This window comes from Agelaius tricolor, unplaced genomic scaffold, assembly GCF_023055355.1.
Source record: "Agelaius tricolor isolate 1412-34295 unplaced genomic scaffold, bAgeTri1.0.p SCAF_2, whole genome shotgun sequence".
NCBI lineage: Eukaryota > Metazoa > Chordata > Aves > Passeriformes > Icteridae > Agelaius > Agelaius tricolor.
In genome coordinates this window covers 93,961,371-93,981,572 of record NW_027269262.1, presented here as the reverse complement: position 1 = coordinate 93,981,572, position 20,202 = coordinate 93,961,371, and the positions used below count along the sequence as shown (strand labels likewise).

The 20,202-nt window shown below is 47.6% G+C and overlaps 1 protein-coding gene across 16 annotated transcripts in view; it reads right to left on the bottom strand.

The window, feature by feature from the left end:
* ADGRB1 (adhesion G protein-coupled receptor B1) overlaps positions 1-20,202 on the bottom strand; it is a 289,794-nt gene that overhangs the window by 80,993 nt on the left and 188,599 nt on the right. For 12 of the 16 annotated variants that reach the window (XM_071421902.1, XM_071421903.1, XM_071421906.1 and 9 more), the window contains one exon: positions 5,704-5,845. In XM_071421902.1, the coding sequence (XP_071278003.1) occupies positions 5,704-5,845 (142 nt within the window). The remainder of the gene's footprint in view (positions 1-5,703; positions 5,846-20,202) is intronic. The other 4 variants (XM_071421911.1, XM_071421904.1, XM_071421917.1 and 1 more) reach the window with 1 other exon arrangement.

Genomic DNA, 20,202 nt, shown 5'->3' with positions numbered 1-20,202 from the left:
TAGGAGGGGAAAACTGTCTGCCCAGCTGGTTCCTACCCTGTCTTCTCCATTCTATCCACGCCTGCTGAAACTCAGGAGGTCTAAACTGGATTTAGTGACAAGAGCCTCCCTGCTGAGCACAGCAAAGAGCAGCCCGTGATTTACAGAATCACCAGCTTGCTCCTACAGGCTGCCACGGACCTCGGGGAAAAGCACCCCAGAGAAAACACAGCAGCTGCTCCTGCTGTGGAGCAGGAGATGGTCAAAGCCCAGAAATCCCCAGCAGCACTTAGACCACATCCTTCCCCAGTCCCAGCACGGAGCTCTCCTGGGATGAGCAGGAGTCCAGCTGGAGTGGCCCTTTGCCACTCCCACCTTGGCATCTCCAAGGGAGAATTCAGTGGCAACAGAACAAATCCCCAGGAAATCTTAGGCAACATTTCCAGCTCAAGAGGCACAATCAGCTCCCTAAGAGACACTCTACACACAGCAGCATCCTGGAGAGGACGGGGTGATTGCAGGAAGAGGTGCCAGCATCGCGAGCGTGGTTGCTCGCAGAGGATTTGGACCTCAAAAGCCCAAATGTTCGTGGCTCAGCAATGTTCACCCTGGCACAGCTCCTGCCAAGCGGGCAAGAGGAGGCTCCTAATGCTCTGTCAGGGAAATGACAGCACTCGGTGCTTCCTGGAGCACCCTTCAGGCTGGGGGCACTGTGCAAATGTGGATGCACGGAGCCCGGGGTGTCACCTGCAAGGGTGCTGCAGCTGGAGACAGGGAAGCAGAAAGCAGGGAAGTGTTCAGCTCAAGGTCACAATTCCACTGACAGGCACAGAAAAGCTCTGGCTGTAGCCTCAACAACACACCCAAACACACCAAACTCTTGCCTAAACCCCTGCACGACCTGACCAGAGTTTGATGTCTCAAAAGCCTGGCAAAACTGAAAAATTCCCTTCCTCAGAAAAGTCTAATTTTTTAAATTAAAGAGTTAAAGTTGCAGAAAAAGCAGAACCTAAGCCTGGAAACTGTTGTGAACATGAGAACTGTCAGTTCTCAAGGTATGCAAAAGGCTTTGTTCTCATCCAGACTCCACATTTCACATGATAAATGATGGAAGAATATAAATGTTAAAATTTTCATCTCCAAATGAAGTTCTCCGGTCTTATCTAAATAAAACCAATATAATTTCCATCAAAATGTTGTCAGAATTGCTACAGTCTTACAAAATATTTGATTCATAACATCAACTTTTTTTTTTTCCTTTTTTCTCCTGGGAAACCTGGATCTCCTCCCTGTGGAAGAGAGGCCCTACAGAATTTTAGGAGCTTAAAATAACCCACCTTGTGTGTGTGCACTGTCCATGAAGTACAGAGAGCTCCTGCAGCACAGGACAATCTTTTCAGGGGGAAGATCCTTGGGACACAACAAGATCTTTGAAGGTCCCTTCCATCCCAAAATGGGAGGTTTTGAGGGACAAAAAAAGAAATGTTGTGAGTTTAGAGAGGAGCTTTATCCCCGTGGGTAAGAAGCACGCCAGGAAAGGTGCTTCCCATTCTTGCAAACTGGAGAGAACACTGAACAATCCTGGGATATAAATCCTGGAATCATCAAGGCTGGAAAATATCTCTGAGATCATCAAGTCCAACCATCAACCCAGCACCCAAGTGCCACATCCACTTATTTCTTGAACACTTCCAGGGATGGTGACTCTACCACTTCCTTGGGCAGCCTGTTCCAATGCTTGACAACCCCTTTCCTTGAAGAAATTTTTTCCTAATATCCAATCTTTTAGATTTGCCCCACTGGCACAACTTAAGGCTGTTTCCTCTCATCTCACAGGTCAGCTCACTGCCTGGCCAGCACTCACCCAGGCCAGATCTGTTACAAAAAAACCCACAAAACTCAACAGCTGCTGGTTTTGCCTGTCAGAAAACACCAACACGGAGGTGAGATGTCCCAAAAATTCAGTGCAGACATAACAAACTCAGCACCCCTACAAGTTCTTGCCACCAGCTCTGAATCTTCATCAAGCCTAGGAATGAGAGGAGAGCTCAGATGCCTCTCTCTGATCAGTTTTCTGCAGGCAGGACCGGTAAGGAGGGGGAGAGACAACAATTTGTCAAGTTTTACTCCAGCCCTAAGGGCTGCACAAATCACAGAAGCATCAGTTTGGGCTTTAAAGATCATCCAATTCCAACCCCCTGGCTGGACAGAGACGCCTTCCACCAGACCAGCTTTCCCAAAACCCCATCCAAGCTGTGCTTAACCAACCCTTAAAGCTGGATTGACTTTACAAAGGCCAAGCACAAGGTGGAAGGCAGCAAAGACAACACGGGCCAAACTCATATGAGACAACAAAGGAGTGAAAGGCTTTGCTGCTCATCCTCAGGCTCCTGCTCTGCTTCTTCCCACCTCCAAAAATTGCCAAAATATATTGAAAAAACGACCACCACATGCCTCACATGCAGCTCTGTGATTTCCTTTTGCCCTCATTTTCTGTTAGCACTGCTACTGTGCAGGTGTAGCACCACAAGGCATTGCCCTTCCAAGACAGGCAGGGTATAAAGCTAAAACAAAAAGTCCCAAAATGCTTGTCTGTGTTCCTTAATTTAAGAGGTTTTAATCTTTCACGATGGTCAAACAGCAGTTGTGCCAAAGCAGAGCATGAGGCTGCCTCTGTCAAGTGGAAGTAGCAGGGGAAATCAAACACAAATCTGAACTCCAGCTTTTGAGCTGGATCTATCACGGTTTAGGGATGTCTGTCTCCCAAACTGACTCAAAACACAGCATTTTCAGCCTCCAGCTTCACTGAAATCAAGGAAAACTGCTTCCTTTCCCCACTACACCAGCAACTCTCAAGTCCCAGCCTGTCCTTGGCCAGTCCCAATCAGCAGCAACACTCGTCCCAAAAGCCTTTTTTCACTGCAAAGGAGCTGTGCCCATACTAGGGTTACAAATATTTCAAGCTGCCAGGGCCAAAGGCTCCAGAAGGGAGATTTATAGCAATAAATAATATTAATGACACAGGCGGATGGAGCTTCTTGTCCTGAGAGCTCCAAAGGCACATGAAAAACTGCACCATAAATGTCACCACCGCAGACACCAACGATGACGAGATGCCACCTCTGGGGACGGGAGGCAACGTGGGCTTGTTCAAAATGAGATTTGGGGAGGAAAGCGAGGGAATGAGGAGCTGGATGAGCACAGCCATGCAAGCTCACAGGACAGGCAAAGGCAGGAGATGGGTCCCAGCCAGGGTGATGCTCCCCATCATCATCAAACCCTTGGACTGGCTCAGTCAGGGGATTCAGGAGATATCCAAGCCCCAGTTCTCCCCTCAGCACAGCCAAAGGACTCATTCTGATGCTCATGAGTGGACTCAGGGCTGGGAAAAAATGAGCTGGGTAAACATAACTCAACCAGCAGCCAGAGGAGTTGGAAAGAGGGCAAAAGAAGCAATTTTAGGCCTAAACCCCAAAGGAGCAGCTGTGAGTTTAGTTGCAGATATAATAAAACATGCCTGGGGGAAGGAGCTGTATCCTCCTGCAGCCAAGCCCACTCTCAAATGCAAAAATACTTGCAAGGATAATAAAGGGCTGACACGCACCCTGTGTTATCCAGATAACACTGAAACACCTGGAGCTGATGGAGCAGCAGCACCTGGCCACATCAAATTAACCATTTTTTCCCCAGATTGATTAATTAAATAATACCAAGCAGTGTGTGAACATAAAATCTACATAAGAGAAACTTCTGCTTTAGCCAAGGCAAAGATTCCCTTTTCTTTTCCCACACTGCCTGATCCTCTGCCAAATTCCAGAAGATGGATCAGCAGAGGACCTCCACCAGCAGCTCAGCTGCACATCTGGGCTCGCCTCATTTCAAGCTTTGCCTTAGAAGCCTCCCTGCAGCAGAAATCCCAATTTATTTTGCCCAGCCATGCAACCTCCCAAAACTTTGTCAGGATATTTTGGAGTCCTTCCCATGCAGGGCAAGGCTCACTCATCAACCACAACCTCTGGAGCCAGACCCTAAAGCTGCTGGAGCTTGGGGTGAAGCGTGAAGCTCTGCTGCTGGCAGGACACAGCCCTGCAAGCTCCCAGGGCAGGTGACAAACCCCACCTGCTTCTCCTGAGATCACCCTGTCCACCTCAAGAAGGCTGGGAATTCTCCTGGAGAGCACCAGCCCAGCAGCTGCCTTCCTGCCCGCTTGGTTTATGGTGGCAGGACAAGGAAACCACAGCCCAAGGAAGGAGATGGGTGCAGGGATGCCAGGATTGATGCAACCAGCTGCCTCCAGAGCCCTTCCAAGCGGGAACACGCTCCCAGTCCTACCTCTGAGCATCCTTCAGCCAGAATATCTCTACCTGAGACCACAGGGTTGGTGCCTCTGTCCAAGGGAGCCCAAAAGCTGCTCTGCTGAGGAGCCCAGAGCCCATTTCCCAGCCCTGTGGTGGCTGGGCCTGCTCGGGGCCCAGGCAAACACAACCAACACTGTGTCTTTAAAACCACTTCAGTGCAGATGTTGTTTCCATGGTAACTAGTGGACCAAATACATTAGTGTTTCTAATAATAAACCAAACCTTCATCTTGGAAAATGTGATCCCCCCTCTCCCTTTACCACTCTCACCCTTTCTTTCTTCCTTTCCCCTCCCCTTTTGCCGAATTAAGCCAGCATTTAACAAGCAAGCCATAATTAGTAAATAATTGCAAGGGCCCAGTAACTCCCAGTGCCCAGGCAGATGGGAGAAGCTTTAGGTGGAGGAGGGGGGGTGGCTTCACTCTGTGAACCTGGGCACTGTCCAAAAAGGGATGAACTACTTAAAAAAAAAAAAAAAAAACAAAAACAAAAAGAAAGAAAGAAGGAAAGAAAGAAAGAAAAACAAATTCAAAAGCACAAGGTGGGAGAGAGGAGCCTGTGAAGCGTCTTTTGACCACCCCAGCGCCGTCTTTAGTGCCCTGGCACTCTCCCCGTGCTCTGACTCAGGGTGCAGCCGCCCAGCGATAATTTCTAGGAATCTCGCACTTTTTTTTTTTTTTTTTTCGGAGGCTCCGTCCGAAGACGCGGCACCGACTTCGTGTCCCCGACAAACGGCCAAAACTTCACAACTCCTCCCCTCCACGCTCCCCGCGATTGCAGAGCGGGAACCCCTCCGTACACACACCCCGAAACTGCGTGGGGTAGCGGGGAGGACGCCGAGGGGGGATGGAGACGGGCGGGGAGGGAGGGAGGGAGGCGGAGCGGGGCGATTCCGCCCCCCCAAAAAAAGCCACGTGCGGAAGATTCCGTGCGTGGGGAGCCCACGGCAGCGAACACGCCTGCGGGGGCCCGGCGGCTCCCCACACTGAGCGGGATCCGCGTCCCAAAGCACAGCGCAGGCATGGAAGGATGGATGGGGAGGACCAGAGGGAGCAGCGCGGCGATGTCCCCGCGTGTGTGTGTCCCCAAAAGCTGCGGTCAGGGTCGGGGGGAAGGGGAGAGGAAGGACGGCGGGGAAGGAAGGGGGAGGGTTATGCAAAGCCTCTGTGTCGCCACGGTCCCGGTGACACCGGACTGCAGCAGTGGCGGCAGCAGCGGCAGCGCTCGGGGCTGTCCCCGCCGCCGTACCGGGGATGCTCCGCTGCATCCCGGGCGCGTCCCTTTCCCTCCCGCTTCATTCCGCCCTGTCCCCCGCGTGTCCCCCACGCCTCCCCCGGCCCCTCCGCTCCTCCCTCGGCGGGACTCACCATGTCGGGGCTGAGCTGGGCTAAGATGGCGAAGGCGGAGAGCCGGTCACACAGGCACTTGGTCCGGGAGGCGTCGAGCGGGACCGTTCGGCAGCCGCGCCAGGACCAGGCGCCGGGCGGGGAGGCGGAGGCGGAGGCTCTGCTGGAGGGAGGAGAGCAGGGAGGGAGGGACGGGGCGGCGGAGCGGGGAGAGAGGGAGAGAGAGAGCGGCCGTCAGGGCGGGCGGGGAGCGGGCACCGCGCCCCCCGCCGCCCCCATCCCGCCAACCCCCAGCGGCTCCATCCTGGTGCTGGTGCTGGTCCGTCCGCGGCTCCCCCGCCCCGCTGTGACCCTTCCATCAACCCGACACATGTGAAGGGCTCCCTGCAGCCCCCGGGCTGCCCGGTCTCACGATCGCCCTAACCCTATAGCCCTGCCCCACATATCCCATATACACCCCCTAACACTGTAGCCCTGTCCCTCATGCCCCATATAAACCTTCCTAACTATATAGCTCTTTCCCATATATCCCATATACATCCCTCTAACCCTATATCCCTGCCCCACATATCCCATATACACTTTCCTGACCCTATATCCCTGTTCCACATATCCCATCTACACCTGCCTAACCCTATAACTCTGTCCCACATATCCCATATACACCCGCTTAGCCCTATAACCTTATCATATATGTCCCATATACACCTGCCTAACCCTATATCCCTGCCCCATATATTTCATATAAACCTCTCTAACCCTATATCCCTGCCCCACATATCCCATATACACCTGCCCAACCCTATATCCCTGCCCCACATATCCCATATACACCTCCCTAACCCTACAGCCCTGTCCCACATATCTCATATAACCCTTCCTAACCCTATAGCTCTGTCCCACATATCCCATATACACCTCCTTAACCCTGTAGCCCTTTCCATATAAACCTTCCTGACTCTATAGCTCTTTCCCACATATCCCATATACTTCCCTCTAACCCTATAGCCCTGTCCCATATGCCCCATATACACCCTTTTGCCCCTATAACCCTACTTATCCCACACGCACCTTAACCCTACAACCCTGCCCCATATACCCCATATACACCATCTTAATCCTATATCCCTTTCCCACTTATCCCATACACACTTTCTTAGCCCTGTTCCCAGTCCCACATGTGCCATATACATTTCCTTAAGCCTATAGCCCTGTCCCACTTGTTCCATATAACACACCCTTAACCCCACACCCACCATATTGATCCACACATGGGACACATGGATAAATAATCCTACAGCCCTGTTCCTACACAACCTGAACACATCTCCCCATCCCTACAGCCTTATCCCACATATCCCATTTATGGATATAACACTATGGACCTAAAATACACCTCACTGTCCTCACAGCCCCATCTCTCACCCCATACACCCCACACCCCATATGGATATGTATGGACCTCCCCCAGCCATGGGAACCCCAATTCACAGCTTCACCCCTCCCTTGTTCCTTCTCCAAAGGCCAGGCCAGGGCCCTCCTGAGCCCTTCCCCACATTCCCAGAGCTCTGGGCATGGCAGGGATGTTCCTCCCTCATGGTCAGAGGGACCTGAAGACCTCAAAGGGACAGATCCCTGCTTTTTCCTGGCATCCTTTTAGCCTGGGGAAAAGCAGAAGAAGGGGCCATAGATGGGGAAGTCTCCATGGTCTTCATCCCACAGGTGGGGTGGTTTCATCAGGGAAAATGATTGCAGCCCCATCTCTGTGTGAGCACAAGAGGCTAAGCCAGGGAAAAGGGGAATCTGCTGCTCTGCCTCATGTGCTGGGACAGTGGGGACCCAAAAACTGCTGTCATTTTCCACCCATTGTTTCTGTGTCTTGTCCAGTCCTATCTCCTGGGATATGCTCACTCAGGGAGTGCAGGTGCAGAGAGCAAGTGCAGAAATTCAGTAGATGGGGAGAAGGTCAGCATCCCTGTGCATAACCTGGGCTTCACAGGAGCCTGGGACAGGATGAGGAGGCAGAGCAAAAGGGCCATCTGCCCCCACTGAAGGGACATGGGGAAAGATGTCCCATCTCCCCAGCTGACCATCCTCAGAGGAGGGGACCTCGGCAGCAACGCCAGCAGCGAGCCCACGGCAGCTCCAGATGGAGCCAAGCTGCTCAGCAGCCTTGGGTGCAGCACAGATGGCCTGGACAGCTCCGTGCTGCTGCCTCCAGAGACCTGCCCTGAGCCACTGACAAGTTCTTGGCAGGTCTTGACCTGCTGCAGGCTCTGAGCTGCTCCTCACACAACGATTCCGAGCCTCCCTCCGCTTCCCTGTGCCACCATGGCCTGGGTGACAGAGCACCAGCACCTCCTGCCCTCAGTGTCCCCTCAGATCCTGTTCTACATGTGACACTGGGCCTCCCTGAATTATTTCTGGTTTGGGTTAGAGCACTGTTCATAGTTTAAAAAATAAAATAATTTTATTTTATAAAATATAAATAAATTTTTATTTTATATTTTATATTTATATTTTATATCTTTATTTTGTACAATAAATTGTTTTATTTTATTTTATTTTATTTTTATAAAATCAAAAAAACCCCAATTAAATTTAGTGTAGAAGTTGTAGGCAATACACAAAACGGTTTTTTTTTTTTTCTGGTGCTCATCCACATTTTTAAATATCTGGACCCTACTAAATGTCTGAATGTCCCATCCCTGGGAGTGCCCAAGGCCAGGTTGGATGGGGTTTGGAGCAGCCTGGTCTAGTGGAAGGTGTCCCTGCCCATGGCAGGGGATTGGAACTAAATAATCTTTAAAGTCCCTTCCAACCCAAACCATTCTGTGATCCCGTGCTTCTCCATCCATCCATCTCATGGGACATAAATCTGTCTTCTCTGGATCAGGAGCTCTCCACATGATTTTCTCTGAGCTGTCACATCATTTCTTGGAGGCTTTCAGACCCTGGCATTGTTCTTTGCTCTCTTTCATGCACCTTCTGACATCCCCCAACACCCTTTTTGGAAGGGACCAGGAGATCCAAGGCCAGTCTCATGGGAAATCTGAGTTCTGTATTCTCCATTCTATGTGCTGCTCATATTTCCAAGATCTGCATTATTGAGTTGTTTTGTTTATCCACTGTCACTGAGAAAAATGCCTTATTTATGATGTGTACAAATAATGATAAATTCCCAGACTCCAACAACCAGTTCTGTATTCTCCTAGAAGGTATTAATTTAGCTTGACAAAAATCTATTTTCCATAAGTTGATTGCTATTAATGCCTCTGTTTTAATGAGCATGCTATTATTCAATTATAATCATAATATTACCCACAATCCCTAAACTTTTGGATCCCGTTTCAGATGGATATTGTGCCTAAGACAGATGTGAGGCTGCTGTGCTTACACACACATGCTCCTCTCTCCAGATTTGGGGAACTCTTCCACCTTTCTTTTCCTAAAGAACAATGATCCCAAATTAGTCTTAACCTGCTCTTTTAAAACCCTCAAGTTCCAAATTGCTCTGTCTTGTTACTCTTGCCCACATCTCACTTTGCTAGATGATGTATAGCAGGTTTTCCAGCTGCTGGTGTAATGAAAAGTATTTCATTAGGCTGGGATGTGGATTAAGGAACCAGGCTCTCTTCCAATTACAGAATACAGGCGTTTATTGAAATTCCTGCATTATTATAAATAAATCTGTCATTTCGAGCTAGTAACAAACCAATACCATCAGGATTTATTATGGGTTTAGTAGACTCTGAATTCTGCTTTTTATTCAGCTTTGCTGGTCTGAAGAATAAAATTTCTACACTTTTCCTTTTTTTTTTTTTTTTGAATTGTATTTTTCAAGCTTTTAATTTGCATTGCTTGCTGTCAATTTATCCTTTCTCCAGATTTCCACAGCAGCTTTTACTTTCCCTCTATAACAGACTGTTGTGTTGTTTGGGGTTTTTTTTGGTAGATATTGGTGCATTTGGCTTGTGGGTTTTTTGTTTTTTTTGTTAGCTGAGGGACTTTTAGTGCTCTTTCTCATTTATGGTTTTGAGGATATCTAGAAAACTGCTTTTAAAATCTCCTAATTATAGAATTTTGGAATCCTAGGATGGTTTTGGAAGGGACCTTAAAGATCATCTTTTTCCAACCTCCTGCCATGGGCAGGGACACCCTCCACTACACCAGACTGCTCAATGTCCCACCCAACCTTGGACACTTCCATGGATGGGGCACCCACAATTTCTTTGGAAAACTTGTGTCAGCACCTCTCTGCTCTCACAGGGAAGAATTTCGTCCCAATATCCCATCTCACCATGCTCTCTGGCAGTCTAAAGCCATGCTCTGTGTCCTGTCACTCCAGCCCTTGCCTCACGTCCCTCTCCAGCTCTCTTGGAGCTCCTTCGGGCACTGGGAAGGGCTCTGAGATATCACTGGAGCCTTCTCTTGTCCAGACTAAACAACCCCAGGTCTTCCAGCCTGTCCTTTCATCCTTAACTCTACCCTCAGCTTTTTTTTTCAATTTAAGCAGCCTTTCCCAACAAATAGAAATGCTTAAATCTCCCATTTTTGGAGCATCAAATTTGTGTACATTGCCACACACAGGCACCCCCTGCCCCAAGGAACCTGAGCTCTCTTCAAATGTGGGAATACATTTGCCCTCATATCATTTCCAATCCCAAAGCCCAGCTTTACTCATTTACCAGCTTTCAAAGTAGACTAGGACAGATCTGGGCCATACATCAACAGAAGTAACCTCATCCAAAAGGAAGAAAAAAATAAAAAAGGAAAATAAATCAGAAAACCGACAAGAACAGGAAACCCCAGGGAAAGCATCAGAAAACAAATAACACTCCCCAGATGCTGTGCCTGGTCTCACACTCCCATGGCAGAAAAGCTGACAGAACAGCACTGAATGCAATATCAGGATAAAATTTATCCAGGGCCAAAGCCGCACTTGGCACAGCCCGAAATCCATTTCTAGATGCACACAGAAAGGGCACAGCAATATTGAGGCAAGAAAAAAATTAAAAATTAAAATAACCACCTTTTGCTCTTCAAAGACCTGGTCTGGTGCCTGTTTATTTATCCTGTTGGACTCAAAGAAAGCAACTGGATCAAAGCCATCCAGTTCTTGCTTTAAAAGTTGCTATAAATCACATAAAGGATGGGTGATGTGGATATGCTGAGTCAGGAACTTGGTGTAAATCACCTCAGAATAAGTCCAGCTACATCTTTTAATGGGAAACGAAAATCTGGCCTTCATTACTACCAGCGATTATTAATTAATTAGTCATTACCAGTCATTAAACCACTCAAATGCTCCAAAGACCATGTTCATTCCTCTGGTTTTAATATCCTCAGAAGAATAACTTTTCTTTCATCCTTTCCTTCCTCGTTGCAGATCTCCCTAATTACCTCTTCTTGTTGCTCTGAAACCCTTTGGATACAAACACCTCTGCACCCTTTGGGGATGGAGCTTGGAGATGGGTTGGGAAAACCAATTTGGAGGTAGGAGGATGTGGCAGAAGAGCCAAGAACCTCTTCTCACTGATTCCCAGTGGGGATGTAGAATCCTGGAATGGTTTGGGTTGGAAGGGATCTTAAAGATCGCCTCGTTCCAGCCCTGCCATGGGCAGGGACACCTTCCACTATCCCAGGGTGCTCCAAACCCCATCCAGCCTGGCCTTGGATGATTCCAGGAATGGGGCAGCTTCTCTGGACAATCTGTGCCAGGGCCTTACCACCCTCACAGGGGTGAATTTTGTCCTTGTATCTGGTCTGAATCTCCTCTCTTTCAGTTTAAATCGTTCCCCCTTGTCCTGTCACTCCATTCCCTTGTTCCAAGTCCCTCTCCAGCTCTCCTGGAGCCCCTTCAGGCACTGGGGCTCCAGCCCTGGGAACATTTCCATGGCCTCCTCCGGACTTATCCATCACCTTCACCTCCTTCTGCTGTTGGAAGTCCCAGAGTTGGATTTGTTGTTTCAGGTGAGGTCTCACAATAATTCCTTGTGATTTTGGGTTGTCTCATTCATGGTTTGTGACTGTTTGAGCCTGTCCAGCATCACCTGCTGCAGATCCCACACTCAATACCACTAAGAAAAATCTAATGGGATTTCTCCAAGGTCCAGGGAAACACATCTGAGGGAGTTTGGGTCTTGCTGATTGCAGATACCTGTCCAGATAGTGTTCACTTCAACCATCAAGTATTACCAAACACCTCATAGTTCAGTGCAGACTTAAAATCCTTAAACTCAAATTTCAGAATTCAGTCACTGGATTTTGCCATCTAAAGATTATTTCACTGGCAGCAATTCAAATTACAGAGCAGATAGATTGCAAAAGGGCACGTTTCACATTTGAATGCAAAATTCATTCACCGTGGGCCTGATGAAAAGCTCTGGAAGACAATGGGCGATTAATGAACAGGTCCAGAAGGGGAGGAACATTTGTGTGTTTTTGTGTGTGCCTGCCTGTAGGTTCAGGTTTCATTTGTATAGCAGTAGAAAAGCCTTTGATTCTGCCAAAAAATACACTGGGTTTGTGCTGGGAAATCCGTGCTCAAAGCTCAGAGGCAAAGAAAAAGAGCAGAATTTGAGTTCTTCACAAATATTGAATCCAGGTACGCTAATAAGGGAGCGGAATTATTTCCAGGCAGTCTCCAGAGTGGAGGCAAGAAAGAGGAAACTCTACTAAAGGGAAAACGTGGGCAGAATATTAGAGGAGAGTGTAGTCAGAGTGATTACAACCCAGTCAAAAAGGAATTGTAGAAATCCCCAAACCAGACTGGCGTAAAAAAAACCAACATTGTATGGGGAGGGTGAGCAGGGAACCTGACAAGTTGGTTCTGTCTCTAACGTCCGTGGTCAGATTTATCTCCGGTGTAATTCCAATGATGCTGCACAGGAAAATGTCTCACCATATGTTACAACATGACTCTGAACATCATTTGAGCACTTGATGGGGAAAAGCAATTAAGCACTGTCTTGTAGATTTAAACAGGAGCTAAGCACACGCTCAAGGACTTTCTCAAACAGAAATGCTGCTCTGAACAGGAATTTGCACAAATGGAAAGCTTTTGTTGTGGGAAGAGCCACGGAGCAGAGAGTTTTTAAAATTGGGGTAGATGTTTGAGATCTGAAAAATACAAGGAATCTTCAGAAGTTTTTTCCCAACCCAACCAACTCCGTGGTTCTCTGACTGTTCTTGCTTCACGTGGGCCATTCCCCCTTCTCCAACCAGGCGAGTGCTTGGCACAGGTCCAGCTGGCAGATTGATTATTAATTTGGAGAACAAACCAGAGATGAAGTCAAAGTTAATCCTTTTTGTGGGATTCCCAAAAGCAATTTTCATTTCCAGCCAAAGGCTGCCCCAAAGCGCCTCTCAGACACTTTGGCTCTGCACAATAGCCTGGGACACAAAAAAAAAAAACAACCCCTGCAATCATATTTCTGCAAAAAATGTGTCAGAGTCACTGTTTGTGTAGGACCTCAGGGCTGAATTAAAGAGTGGATGGTTCCTATGAGAAAGGGACATGAAAAGGTTTGCAGCTTTGGAAAAAAATAGACTGATTAAAAATGAAATAAAATAAATCTTTGATTGGCTGCTAAAGCAGTTGCAAAGGATCTCATGCCAGAGAGGTAAATGCTGAAATTCATTAAACACTAAGCTAAATATGGGTTTAAATCAATCTTTAACACTGCAGCTGCTTGGAATGTTTTGAACGCCCTCAGTACCAAAGCAGTGATCGCTCTTTGCTTAGTTGAGACCTTCCTAAGAACTAAATAAAACCAGCAAAACTCTTTCACAGGGGTCATTCTGTTATCCAAGAGATAATTTTCCCTTTCTGTGATCAATCCCCTGGTTCAAAGACAGGCTGAGCTCTCAGTTATGCTGCTGAAAATCCTGAAAGACATCTCACACATCCAGCAAGGCAGTGTAGGCTTATTGGAGCAAAACCAAACCTCCTGGAAAAATCCTGCACTTCTGAGCCTCTGAATTCAAAATGTACCACAAGTTTGGTAAATCCATGTGGCTCAAAATGAAATCTGAAGTTCCAATGAAATAAAGGACGGCCCAGCAATTTCCCTACATTCATTTAAGGAAATCAACCTTATTTAGCTCAAAGGCAAGAAAGCCAAATGTGTCCTGGGCTCCTGGGCTGGATCCCCATGGTGTGGGCAGGTCAAGGGAGAGCAGTGTCCCCTCTGCTCTGGTGAGACCCAGCCTGGAGTGCTGAATTCAGTTCTGGGATCTTCTGCACAGGAAAAATGTGAACCTGTGGGAATAAGTTCAGACAAGGGCATGGAGATGCTCCAGGGGCTGGAGCCCCTCTGCTCTGGAGCCAGGCTGGGAGAGCTGGGAATGTCCAGCTCCAGGGAGACCTTAGAGCCCCTTCCAGGGCCTCCAGGAGAGCTGGAGAGGGAATTTGGACAACGGAATGGAGTGACAGGGCAAAAGGAATGATTTAAAACTGAAACAGGAGAGATTCAGACTAAATAGAAGGAAGAAATTCTTCCCTGTGAGGGGTGGTGAGGCCCTGGCACAGGTTGCCCAGAGAAGCTGTGGCTGCCCCATCCCTGGAATTGTCCAAGGCCAGGCTGGATGGGGCCTGGAACAACCTGGGACAGTGGAGGGTGTCCCTGCCCATGGAATGAGATGATTTTGAAGGTCCCTTGCAACCCAACCCATTCTATGAGAAGGAAACTGAGGCACACAAGGGAGATATGAATGGATGCAGACCTATGAGGGCACTCACAGATCTCTGATATTTGAAATAAGCAGTCAACAAATACATCCACACACGCCTTAGCTGAATTTCCTGGTTTCTTTACAGAGATTAAAAACAAAAGCACTATAAAACTTTCTGCTAAGCGACTCAGATTACTCAGTTTCCTTACAAGTTTTGCTTGGCACTGATGGCCTTTTTCTCACCTCTACCCCAGGAGCACAGGCCTGGCACTGAACAGAACAATTTTCTGTCAGTCTGAAAAGATCAATAATCAGAGTAGCAGCTATTATTAAATTAGCCCTTTTGAAAAAAAAAAACCAAAACAAAAAAAATGAAAATGGAAAACGTGGAAAAGCAAGACAAAACATACTCTTGATCCAGGTGCCTGGTGGAAGGAAAATGAAACCAGAGCAGGAATATTAATTTGATTTTATTTTTCAGAGACCCCTAATTCAAGGTGTTTGGGGTGATTTCCTTCAGAAATCACAGAAGCAGAATTAAGATAACAGTGATTTAAGAAAAGATTCGTGATCTGTGGGAAATTAGAAATATTTGGGATTTCCTTTTTATGTATGTGTGGGAGAAAGGGACAGGAAAAGATATAAGGAGGTGACAAGCAAGCCCTTTGCCCAGCTGTGAATTCATGAGCACAGCACACTGAATTGCACCACTTTCAGGGGAAAAGGTTACTTTCTATCTGCAAATTAGGCCCAGGAAAAAAAAAAAAGAAAAGAAAAAGAAGAAACAGCCCATATGCAGCCTCTAGTCTGAAGCCTTAATTAACATAAACAATGTTCAAACACACAAAGAAATAGATATTACCATTGAAATAAAGCATATGGCTGGCTAAATACCCCGAAGATTATCTGGAGATAATCTTTGCAGGCACCAGAAGTGCAGCTGATGCTGAGCTCTAATGATTCCAATCACAAGGCCAGGCCGTCCCACCAGAGAGGGAGCTCAGCACTTCCCACCATCATCATCCTCCCGGGCTTGCATCCTGCCTTTCAAATCCAGAGCTTGTGGTGGAGAATTAATGAGCACTTTCCTTCTTTACAACCCTGCCCCACTGCTCCAGAAGAAGGCCTGAAATGCAGGAATCATCCCTTGAAGGAGAAATTTGTGCCATGGCTTGGTCTCCAATGAGCTGCCTCAGTCAAGGTTGTGTTGGGTGGGGATTGGAGCAGCTTGGTTTGGTGGCAGGTGTCCCTGCCCATGGCAGGGGGTTGGAACTGGGTGATCTTTAAGGTCCCTCCCAACCTAAGCCATGGTTTTATGGAAGGTTGAGATGGGGGAGAAATTTGCCACTGAGCCCACAACCAATTTCCTTGTGCTCCCCTGCCAAAGTTCTTTCCCACAGGACAGATATTGGGATGAGCCCCCGGAAGGGTTCCTCTGTCCCACCCAATATTCCACTGAACAATCCCAAAAATGGATCAGAATTTTCATACAGAAAATGTGACACCATGGCCCAGGCAGAGGAGGAATGGAGAAACCCAAGGCACTCAGCCTTCTGTCTCTAAATCAGAAATTAATGTGGAAATCCCTGTGAGGTGTCACAATGTTCCAAACCAGCTCAAAAGCCCCTGATCACAAAACTCAGGGGAATATTCCTTCCTGATCCATCTATGGAAGTGTCCAAGGCCAGGCTGGATGGGGCTTGGAGCAACCTGGGATAGTGGAAGGTTCTGTCCCATGGCAGGGGCTTGGAACTGGGTAATCTTTAAGGTCCCTTCAAACCCAAACCATTCTGTGATTTAATTACCCCAGTTCTAGGGGTTGTTTAATAATTACAAATCTGGTGGCTCCCACAGCACCTTGTTGAAATCAGAACTTGAAGTATCATGAGGGAGGTTGGTTTGTTTGTTTGTTTGGTTTGGTTTTGAGGGGTTTTTTTGTTTGTTTGTTTTTGGGTTTTGGGTTTTTTTCTGTAAGGCATATTTGAAGTCTTTTTGTCCTGTGTATATTTCTTTTCCTTTAAAAGGATGACATTTTCCAGCTCCTCTACAGAACCCTGTGAAACAGAAACAGAAAAGCCGACAACTCCCTATAATCCCTTGGCTTTGTGGCTTTAAGAAGAAAAAAGGAAAATAATTCTCATATTTAGCCACGCTGCAAACTGTGCAATCATCAGGTCAGCTCATGGCGGTGGATGCAGAAGATGACCTTGGACTGCTTCCATGGAATCACCAAATCATGGAATTGTTAAGGTTGGAAAAGATCCTTAAAATCATCAAATCCAACCAACAACCAGCACCATGTACATTACTAAGCCTCAAGTGCCACATCCACATATTTTTTGACCTCTCCCAGGGATGGTGTCTCCACCACTTCCCTGGGCAGCCTTTTCCAATGCTTGACCACCCTCTCCAAGAAGAAATTTTTCCAAATATCCAAAATCTCCACTGGTGCAACTTGAAGCTGTTTTCTCTCGTCCTGTCATTTGTTACCTGGGAGAAATATCTGACACCCACATCACTACAATTTCCTTTCAGTCTATTTCCACAACAGATCAACAATTTATTCATCCAAGTCTTTATCCCCTGCACTTAAATTTCTTGTTGTCATCCAGAGCCAAAAACACCTTTACAGTATTTCTGGAATCCCTTCAGTGTAAGAAATCTAAGCCATAACACCTAGATTAGGAGCTGTGAGTAAGATTGTAAATATGATTTATAAATAAAGTAAAAATTGTGCAATATTCTAAATAAATTTTATAAATAAGATATATTTTGGGGTAAAGCTGCCTGCCCCATTGCATCTTTCCTGCTACCAGATTATCAGAACAATAAAAAATAGAGATTCATCAAATAGTTTGGGTCAAAAAAGACGTTTAAGTACCACTGATAACACAGAACTGCAAAAACCTACCACTAAACTGTGTCCCCAAGCGCCACATCTACACATCTTTTAAATCCCTCCAGTGCTGGTGATTCAACCAATTCCCTGTCATGCCTAAACTCCTTGGGCACCAAGATCACCTTGGGAAAAAGGCAAAAACAGGAGCTACTGTGAAAATATTGTAAGCAGAGGTTGGGACTTTCTGAAGCAGACTTTTCCAAGTGGAGGGAAGTGTATCAGTGGGACAAAAAGGGGATAGAAAGATGAGCAGGAGGACGGCTGCTCTCATTATCTCACAGGGCTGCTTTCCAGCAGAGGACAAGGTGAGAGCAGCGAGTGATGGATCTGCCTCCCTCCCACCCCTATGTGACATTCACAGCTGCTTATCCAGGCCTTGCAGGATGCTTCTCTCCAGGGGCAGCTCCTCTGGTGTCCTTGAGCTTGCATGGAAATGTTTTGGCAGGTCCTGCATGGCAAGAACCGGAGCCAGGGCTGGGCTGTTGTCCCCTTGTTGTACCACCCTGCAGGACCCTCCTGAAACTGCCTGTTTGAGCAAAGGTATTGTGTGCATGTTCCAGCTGGACACAAAGATGTTCTGCTCACTCCCTCAGCTTCCCTGTCAGCTTTCCTGCTATGATTTCCCAATTACCACAAGATGCCAGAGGCTTGGGGCTGATTTTGCAGTTATCCCCTCTCCAGCTAGGAAGGATCAAACTGGATCATGGCCCAAACGATGGGACTCTGCTTTTCTGTTTAGAAAAGGATGCAGCTCCACATCAGGAATTAACCTGTAGCTGGTCCAGGCAATCCTCTTTCTCTGCCCTGAATAAGAGCCAGTCATCCTATAATCACTCCTGAGAAACTGGGAAATTTTCCTGTTTTCACAGAAAACAACAATCAATGCACCCAAGGGATAAGCAGCAGCTTTGTCACATGTACCAAAAATATTCCAGGGAAAATCCTCCAAGGAGCTGAGTGAATTAGCAGGACCCACCATCTCCTGCACCTGGATACCGTGGTCCCATGCTCAAGCCTCATGGGAAAGATGGGAAGAATGGGAAAACAAGGTAGGGAATGATTTTGCTGAGCATAGCAGGTGCCAATAGAAATGTAGGACATTGCAGCCAGCAGTGAACAAGCTGCTCAGGGATGTACAAATGCATTTGGATTAAAGGCTGGGAGAGCAATACAAACACCTGGGAGGAGATGTCTCACTCACATCCTCTGTTCTCACATGTCCTGTTTGCTGCTCAGCACTTCCAACTCCATGGATGGCCCCAGCTGAGCCTAAAATCCCTCAGAGCCCCCAAACCAGCCCTCAGCCAGAGTTGAGGGGAGCAGAAGGATTGACATGACCCCAACCATCACCCCATGGGTGCTCACACCAAACCCTGGCAATGGTTTGGGGATTTTAGAATTGTCCACTTGGGGATTTTGAACCCAAAATCTCTGGTGCATGGGACTGAAAGGAGAGAGGGAGATGAAAGTTTGTTGCTAGCTCTGGACAGAGAGCCTGCAAGTCCCAGCTCTGGACCAGATCTCCTGTCCCTTGTGCCTCTGTTTTTCACCCTCCCCCTCTCTGAAAAATCCATCTTGATGCTCTTCTCAGCTTTCCATGGCAAAGCCAGGGATGAAGACAGGCAGATTGCCTCCTGTCTACCTCTAAACAGCACTTCCCAAAAGAGCAAACAGTGCTGCCAACATCCCAGCCCGGTCTCCGAGAGCACAGGAGGCCCCAGGGCCAGGTTGGGAAGAAGGATGGCTCTCCTGCTACCAAAATCCCAGCTCCAGGGGATGCTGCTTCTCAGAAACCTAAATCAGAACATTTTAATGGCTGAGCACAGGGCTAGAGGATAAAGAGACAACGAAAAATAAATCAGGTGGATGACAGAGGGGCTGGGAATGGGAGGAGGTAGCAGACGGTAAGAGAAATTAAATCAAGAAGCAAAATTAAGGTGCTGCAGGCAAAGATGAAGATGCTGGATTAAAGATTAACCGTAACCAACATGGAAATGTGGCCCTTTAAAGGTACAAATTGCTTCAATGCATTTCACAAAACCCACTCAAATTTCCTATGAATAAAGTTTTCACAGATGCAGCTGGATCACAGTAACAGGTATCTGGACCTAAGAACTCTGGATGGCTTCACACCATCCAATTAAAAGCAAAGGGAAGACAATCACCCTAAAAACCTGAAAGTTCTGCCCTGAAGTGAAGGTGAGGAATGCAAGCAGTTGTTAGGGAAGGGTTTAGCACTGTACAGATAAATTCTGGGGGTATTTTCAAGTCACTCTGAATCCAGGGGAGCTGCTGAGCCCTTTGGGGCTGTCTGCTCACTGAGCATTTCCTAATTTATCTCCCGCCAGCCGGCTCCAAAGGAATGGTGGGTGAGCTCCACGTGGGAGTGCACCTTTCACACCTGCTCCTTCACAGCCCAAAGGAAGAGACAGCTCAGCCAACATCCCCATCCAAGTGGAGCAGGTGGAGCAGGTTCAGCCCTGGGCTCCAGCCCTGGGAGCAGAGGATCCTCGTCCCATCACAGCACATCAGGTTTTTGCACTGCTGCACATTCCCGTTCTGGGATCACCGTAAGAAAGGTCTCTCACGCATTGCCACCTCCTTTTAGCACCAGCAACTCACATTTTCCACTGGAGCATCTAAGACCCTGTTCCTGGGAGAGTGAGGGGGGTGGAGGAACCGGATGAGGTTGTGAGGTTCAGTTTTTAAAACCCTGAGGTGCTTTTTTCAAATGATGAGAGTTTCCTGGGTGATACAGACTCAGGAGTACCCACAAAAGAAGCATGGAATGGTTTGGGCTGGAAGAGGCATTTCAAGCTCATTGTAATGAGCAATGACCAAATTAGACCAGGCTGCTCAAAGCTGCATCCAACCTGACTTTGGATGCTTCTAGGGATGGGGTAGCCACGACCTGGCTGTGTGAGCCTGTCCCTCATGGTACAACC